The following is a 7,953-nucleotide window of genomic DNA, read 5'->3' on the forward strand; positions in this document are numbered from 1 at the left end:
GAAAATGAAACTAGATGAGAGAGTTAGTAAGCAACATAAAAATATTTTACATTTTTAAAGTAACGTTGGGCATCTTTTTTGAACTTCGATGTACATGCATGACTTGAATGTTGACACAGACAAATGGTGTCAGAGTCAGAACTATGCATGACTTGAATTTATTACATAGCATAAAGACAAATGATGTCAGAATCAAATACCCATTTTAGTAAATCATAATTATACTTATAAGATCACACTTAACAACCGTTCTTTATGGTGTATTAAATACTAAAAGCAAATGGAGTAAGCTAGACTTAAGAACTTGTGTTTTGTAACATCTTCAAAGCTAACATATAGGGTAAAAAGATATGATCAATCAAGAAAAATGGTGGTGGTTGTTTCTTCTACACTTTGATGTTGACCAATTCATGGATGGTGATAGGATGGCAAAGATTTGAGATTAGTGAGCCAGACCACGCTGCATCAGCTAGGATTGAGTTTACTGCTTGTGTAGGGTTCAATAGATCCCACCATAGGTGTTTTGAAGGTTCGTTGCATGCTATGTCCATGGACATGCATCCTATCATTGCACCATTCAAGCCTAGTCCACAACATGCCGTCTTTGTGTCTACAAAACCTGTACATTCACAAACCAAATCATGTTCACTTTCATGTTTCACAATTGAAAAAGGTGTTGGCTATTCATTTTGGATATTATCTCCAGACTGAGTTATGTTAAATATTCTTTTCGGTGATAATTTTTTTAAGGAAAAGTATAGGTGAACAATGAAAATATTAAACAATGTGGATGTTCATTTTATTAGTGTACGGATGGTTATTTTAATATTAAAATTTAGAAGATTAATTTGGAGGTGTAGTGTGTTTTTATTTGATTGGTGGTTGTTCATATTGTTCAATAAAATCATTGTCCCCCTAGCATTCTCCTTTTTTTAAATGACAAAATATCATATCATAATTTAAAAATCCATGATTAATTTCTAACCATTTAAATAATTAGTCTTAAGTAGTTCTTGAAAAATCAATGTTTATAAGAGCTGTTTAGACTAATTACTTGAATAATTAGAAACTGTTTAAAGATTCGAATTGTAAATGGCACTATATCATTCGAGTCAATAATAAGGGACCGAAAAAGACATTTATTCTTCTTATTATTATTAGATGAGATGCCACTCCCAATTGGAGTAGCAACACACCAAATGGTGGTGTAGACATGAATCGATTCAATATACAATACAACGTGAAATGTCTATAAATATTTTTTAAAAAACCTTATTATATGCTCCTTGAGTATTTAAATAGATCGTACTTCATTCATTCGTAGAACATATCAGTATTTCTTAATAAATACTTGTATGTACTATACAAAATACAAATGTATAAAACACAATCCAAAGCATCTATAATTTTGGTCAATTTTTTTTTGTTATTATAATCTTGAAGTTTAAGAAGGGAGAAATTAACATACCAAAAAGCCAAGGTTGGTTGATAATCTCCATCATTCCATGGTATACATCACAGAACACCACATGAATTTCAGGGAGTTCAGTGTTAAGCTTGGCCATATGTTCCTCTAGCAAGTTATTGTATTCCATGACCAAATCATTCAGTTGCTCCTCACAACCACTTCCATTGTAATCTGACGTGCGATTCATCTCCCACGCCACGCGTGGAGTGCACCCCAAAGGAAGGATTCCGAAGCATATGATCTTCCTTGCATTTGCATCATAGAGGTACCTCACTGCATTTGTCATTTGATCCACAAGAATGGTGGCAAAAGTGTGGTTGGATATTTGGTTGGTAGAGTTCTGAAGGAAGAGATCAATGTAATCGTCTTTGCCGAATGAGAGAGCAAAGATGGAGGATCTTGTGAATTGGAGAGCAATGTCCGTGGCCAGATGCAGCTGCAACAGCTGCATGGTCTCGGAAACTTGCCGGAGTTGTTGGTTGAGTGATTGGTGGCTTTGGCTTCCCTGGTTCATGATTGTAGCTTGTGTTGATCCAAAGTTGAGACCCCCAAAGATCTCCTCTACAGATCCATTTTGACCATAGAATGGTCTCATTGATTTCAGTCCAATCTTTTCAGCTACAACAACAATTTCAGTTCAACAATCCTAATGTATTTGAGAGCAAGCACAGAAAGATAAGAGTAAAGAGAAAAGAGATCATACCAAGAAGTTGAGGAAGAAGTGTGGAATCAGAGCCATTACATGGATACAAAGAGAAATGACCATGAAGGAGAGGGTAGAAGAGAGTGTTGTCTCCACAATCAACTGAGGAATCACCTAACACATAAAATGCATATGAATGTGAACCAATTCTACCACCATCAATGTTAGTGGTACTGACTACCTCTTTGTTTTGACAATAAACTAAGCTTAACATGCTCATTAGCATAACAATAAGTTGAACATCAAAACCTCTTATTTTCATATTGATATGCATAGCCTTGGCTCTATAAAACTGATTTTGCTACTAAATCATTCCAATAAGTGTAGCTATTTTAATGGTTTCTCTTCAATAGTTTTCCCATTTGGTTGTAGATGAACTTAAAACAGGACAAAGTGTGTATTTCTGTTTTTCAGTTTACATTTGAGAAGACAAGGGAACGGTCATGTGTTTAGCATTTCTCAACAACCTCATTGTCAGAAAAATTTATTATTTCATTCATTTGTTTTTCCTATCTAAGAAATAAAAAAGTAAATAAATTGTAAAAACAAGAGGAAGAAATTAGAATGGCCAATTTCTGGCAACAACCTTATCCATCTAAGTTTTAAGATTAAGACATGGATATATATGTCTAGCCAGACTAACGAACTTTGATAGTACATGAAGTTTGGAATGAAAGAAAATATGAATTAACTTAAAGGTGGGTGTGTGTTGAATCACTTATATTAACTAGAGATTGATGTTTAATTGTTAAATTATGTTGTATTTGTATATGATTTCGATTATAATTATAGTATTAAATTTTACTTTGCTCGAAGATTCCTACCCCTTTCATGAAATTTCCGTGAGTTGGGTCAAGTTAATCAGAGTTTCGGGTAATACAGCGCAATGTTCATAGTTAATTGATAATTTTTCTTTTAATCAATCCATCATTGAAAATTAATGTTTAACTAAGTGACATTTTCACCTACTGTCTTAATAAGTCATGGTCCTGTGACTCCTGTCACCCAAATCCCTAGTTATGGGAATAAAGTTTCCACTGAATTTCACATCAAAATTCAGTAGGCAATGGACATAAACAACACTTTACTTTCTAAACCTGGAGTCTTCTTTGATCCAATTACTAAAAATATGCCTGATTAAATCATGCTAATATAAGAGAGAAACTAAATCCAAATACCGTATACATCAATTATGTAAGAACAGAAATAGACAATTGTGCATCGAAGCAAACAACAGGGACCATAACTATGCCTTCACCTTTCCACTTAACCCACGTTTGTTGGGCCAGATACAATTCACTGAACTCTTCTTGGCCGCAACTGAACATTGATCACTACGGCCACCTTTGCTGCTGCTCAGCTCCGTTTGGAGCTTACGCCGCCTCATCCGGTGCTCTAACCGCATCCCTCTAAGTGCCCGGGCTCTACGCTCAATTTCTAAAGCATGAGAGAAATCCCAGATCCTGACAACACCCTCTTCCCCACCACAGACAATCCGATCAGCTCCTATATCTACAGCAAAGAGATTGCTCTTAAATCCATGCAACATCCTCTGTGGGGGCTCTATTGCACCAGCATCAAAATACTTCACCTTTGAACTCCTCTTCCTCAGAGCATGCCTGCTAGTCCTCAGCAGCTTTCGCACATCAATTAGAGCAAGCTTGCCATCACTTGATGCTGACACAAGCCATGGAAACTCAAAGGCAAGTGAATACACAGGACCTGTGTGAGGAATCCAAGCAGCAACTTGCCAAGCTTTGGCCTCACAGCCGTCGTCTATGATCTCATACATGTGTATTGAACCATCTTCACCTCCAGTGAAAAGGAAATCCCCTGTATGGCTTCTTGCCAAAGCATAAGTGTTGCCAACATGAGCACTGAAAATGATAGTCAACAAACTCCCACTATTGGTATCCCAAATGTACACATCTGAACCTGATATGCTGGCAACTGTAGTATCATGAGGAACAAGTCCGTAAACCCAATCGCTGTGCCTTAGCACCTCAATGCACTTCATTGAATGACGGTCCCACACTCGAACAGTCGTGTCCCACGAACCACTGTAAATCCTTGTTAAATCTAAAGCAAGTGATGTCACTGGACCCTCATGTCCCCAAAGTCTAACCTCAGTATTCTGGTCTTGAGACCCTCTAAGGTCAAACAGATGGGGTAGTCCTTCCACAGCCCTCCAACAATGAATAAATCCATCAGTACCACCAGCAACCAGCAGTCTTCTATCTGCTGCAACAGCACGAATGGTGCAGCCAAGGGGCCGTGACGATGCGATTGATAACCCGTCCTCCATGTCCCACATCCTCACAACAGAGTCATACCCAGAGGTAAATATAAGCTTTGCAGAGGCCAACAGGAAAACGGTCCGAACTGCTTCAGTATGGCCATACAATACATCCATAGTGTAACGTCCCATGAAAGTCTTACTCCTAAACTCCCTCTCCACAAATAGCTCCTTCCATGACTTCTCATCAGCAACATCTAATTCCAGGGCCACAGGAACTGCTGGAAGTTCCCACCTTTCAGCATAGAACTCCTTCCAAGCATGGTGCTCGGACGCAAGCCTATGGAGAATCGTGGAGACACACGAAACAATGCCAAGGTCTTTGGGGTCAAGGCAATTCAGAATCTCGGAAATTATTGCCGGAGGAAGGTCGGTGATGGACCGACGGCAATCATAAACCACTTCAGCAGTCAATGATGATTGATTCAAACCACTGCCAGAGGCTTTGATTCCTTTCTTGGAATTAAACTTTGATGCTCCCTTCAAACTGTCACCCTTCCTATACTCACCCTTTGTACTCGGAACAATATCAGAGATTGAAATTCCTTCACTATTGGGTTTGTGACTAACTAGAGTTGGTTCAACTATGCCTATGCCTGGATTTGCTACAAAATCTACCAATTTTTCAGAAACCTCAGTAGTACTCCTTGGGCACCTAAATGCCATAAAAGAATGGGATGCTATACTCCAAAACAATAGGGTTGAAAATTCAAACCCTCCAGTGGCACACAAATTCTAACAAATTATCCAAATACCTAAGCCAACAAAATTCGAATTGGGGGGGGGAAGCTGAAACCCTAATTGAAGCTTCCTACGAATAAGATAACCAAGGTAAGGCCAAAAATCAGCTTAGAAAGAATCGGTAGCCAAATAAAACGATAGAGAAATCCTCAATTTTCTGCAAAAGAATAAAAAATATATATTAAAAAACGAAATTAAGAGAAATTCAAGGATGACGAGCTAACAGAAAATAGAAAAAGAACCCCACACACACGAAAAACAAATGCAAAATGGGGAAATTGAACAAAAAGATATTCCGATTGAGAATGGAAAGAAGAATTACCTTGAGGGGAAGAAAGAAAAGCGTGGAAGCGGAGAAGAAGCAGAGAGAAAAAGGTGAAGGTGTGAATTGAATGAAGCTAAGAGGCGTTATGTGGTTAGGGTTACAAGTTAGAACGATGAAGTAATCAGATCCCCAAATTTCACCCTCAGTGTTCGGTGGTCACCGTGAACTTTGAAGAGAACACTAATCAATCCGCGAATTCACGCTTCTATCCTTCTTGTTTTCATAATTAATTATTGAAAAAGTATAGATAACTAATAACATTCTTGAATAATGTGTGAATAATGTGAATTAATAGGGTTAAAAGAATAAATTTAATAAGTAGTATCAAATTAAGGTATAATATACTTATATTTAATTGGTAGTTATTTATGATGTTTAAAATAATTATTGTTCACTAGTATTCTTCTTAATTATTTTACTACAAATGCCCTAAATAATTAAATTATTAATGAAAATACTTTTTAAATTTATTAACAATACAAATATTTTAAACTTCCTCAAATATCTAACTATAAAATATACATTCTTCGAAGAATTTAATTATTGGATTTTGACGATAATTTTTGTAAGTTTGACGATTTTTTTGTTTTTCTAATCAAATTTTTTTTAGTTACTAAAAAAATCTGATTAAAAAAACAAAAACGTATTTTTTCAATAATTAATTGAAGGATAATTTTTGTGGTCTATTCATTATTTTTTTAGCAATACTATAAATAATAGGGAGTAAGTTTTCCTAAAATTGTGACGATATATTTATAAGTCATAAAGAAAGAAGATAAAAAATCAGAAAAATAAATTATGTCAAGTATTATAATTTTCTAAATACTAATAAGTAGACACACAAAAAAATACTATAAATCTAAGATTTCAATTTCTTATTTGATTTTTTTCGGTAATTTATAACTTATAAATTTATCATAAATTCTTTCGAAAAAATTATTTTTTTAAATTTAAGATAAAATACATATTTAAACTAAAATAAAACCAAAATTATACCATTCACCCAAAATAAAAAATGTTACGTGAATCTCTCAACCGGACGTTTTTATATAAATCAAATGAGACTCATTTAAATTATATAATCAACACCAATTCGAATCAAGGCAGTTCGAATTATCAAAGAAAATACAAATCGAATCTGACCAATTTGATTTATACATGGACGAAATCTTGTATTAAATCGAATCACATTGATTTGAATTATGCATGCACGTGAACATCCCCACTAATTCGAATGACACCAATTCAAATTACAAGCAGTTTTGCGCACATTGTAATTTAAAACAAGTTGTTTCGATTTGTCCATAGTAACTAATTTCGACGTGGATTGATTCGAATTACCACCAAGAAGCAGCCCAAGGTCATTTGAATTGGACTCATTCAAATTACCAATGTCTATCCTATAAATATAGTTCGACTTGAGCTCATTCGAACTATAATTTCAAACCCCTGCCCCACCAAATTCCAGAAAAAATTCTATCCTAAAACTCCGTGTTCAACATTCGGATATTCCGCTGATGGAAAATAACCCAAACCAGCTTTATCGTTTGGATGGATTTGCTCATATAACTGGTGTTATAAATGAAGAGGTTAGTGCGCACATTTTTTTCTAAAATAGGAATTCTTGTGTTACTTTTTTTTTCTTATAACGCTAGTCATTATTTAGAATTGTTAAGTTAGATAGAGTTGTTGTATTAATGATCTATTAGTTTTTAGAGGTTCGACGAAGCAAATTTTAATTTGGATAGTGATTACAAATAAGTAAAAGAATATGAGTAGTAAGGATAATGGGGGTGCAACTTATTTAGAGTCAGATTTTTTTTATTAACATTAAACTCAGTCGTTAAAGTCAATTTTTTTGTTAATGTTATACTATTTTTTATTAGACCCAATTTGATGCATATATAACATATTTGAACGCGTAACATTATTTGGTTGCGTACAAGTTGTATTCTTTGGATATATGTATTAGTTAATAATGTTGTATTGTTCCGAGATCAAACACAATTTGATACATTTTTTATGCAGCCCCACTGATGTAACACGAGCATGCGACGACAGCAGGGTATGCGCTTGGACGAGAGGATCGTTCCGTACTTGCAGATGGCCGGTTTATACCATCTTGTAAGGTTGAACGAGCTTGATTTAGGTTGGATGAACCGCTAGTTAGTGCATTCGTGGAGCGATAGCGTCCAGAGACGCATACGTTTCATATGCCGTTCGGGGAGTGCGCGATTACACTGCAAGACGTGGCGTACCAGTTACGGCTACCGATCAATGGACATTATATCAGTGGTTGCCTGACAGATTTTGAGACATACATCGAGGGTGGTTGTCCAGCATGGGCGTCGTTCAAGGAGTTGCTGGATGTATCGCCTCCTGCGAACTGCATAGACAAGTTCGCAATGAAATGCAATTGG

General features: G+C 35.8%; 2 protein-coding genes across 2 annotated transcripts; both read right to left on the reverse strand.

Annotated features, from left to right (window-relative positions):
- Positions 1–11: 11 nt before the first annotated feature.
- On the reverse strand, positions 12–2,569 carry LOC107496700 (GDSL esterase/lipase 7-like). Its single transcript, XM_016118014.3, has 3 exons — positions 2,172–2,569; positions 1,469–2,086; positions 12–619 (listed from the first exon to the last, which is right to left on the reverse strand). The coding sequence occupies exons 1-3, from the start codon at positions 2,443–2,445 to the stop codon at positions 387–389; spliced, it is 1,125 nt and encodes a 374-aa protein (XP_015973500.2). The 5' UTR covers positions 2,446–2,569; the 3' UTR covers positions 12–386.
- Positions 2,570–3,048: 479 nt separating this feature from the next.
- Positions 3,049–5,727, reverse strand: LOC107496712 (F-box/WD-40 repeat-containing protein At5g21040). Its single transcript, XM_016118030.3, has 2 exons — positions 5,531–5,727; positions 3,049–5,365 (listed from the first exon to the last, which is right to left on the reverse strand). The coding sequence occupies exon 2, from the start codon at positions 5,131–5,133 to the stop codon at positions 3,418–3,420; it is 1,716 nt and encodes a 571-aa protein (XP_015973516.1). The 5' UTR covers positions 5,134–5,365; positions 5,531–5,727; the 3' UTR covers positions 3,049–3,417.
- Positions 5,728–7,953: the final 2,226 nt, after the last annotated feature.

This window comes from Arachis duranensis, chromosome 7, assembly GCF_000817695.3.
Source record: "Arachis duranensis cultivar V14167 chromosome 7, aradu.V14167.gnm2.J7QH, whole genome shotgun sequence".
In the NCBI taxonomy this organism is placed as follows: Eukaryota; Viridiplantae; Streptophyta; class Magnoliopsida; order Fabales; family Fabaceae; genus Arachis; species Arachis duranensis.

What these genes read in the sequence shown, in the direction of transcription:
- LOC107496700 (XM_016118014.3), bottom strand. Translation starts at nt 2,445, where the DNA reads ATGCATATCAATATGAAAATAAGAGGTTTTGATGTTCAACTTATTGTT. An exon ending in ACTTCTTCCTCAACTTCTTG is followed by an intron (nt 2,087 to 2,171) that starts GTATGATCTCTT and finishes TTGTTGTTGTAG; the next exon opens with CTGAAAAGATTGGACTGAAA. An exon ending in CAACCAACCTTGGCTTTTTG is followed by an intron (nt 620 to 1,468) that starts GTATGTTAATTT and finishes GTGAATGTACAG; the next exon opens with GTTTTGTAGACACAAAGACG.
- LOC107496712 (XM_016118030.3), bottom strand. Translation starts at nt 5,133, where the DNA reads ATGGCATTTAGGTGCCCAAGGAGTACTACTGAGGTTTCTGAAAAATTG.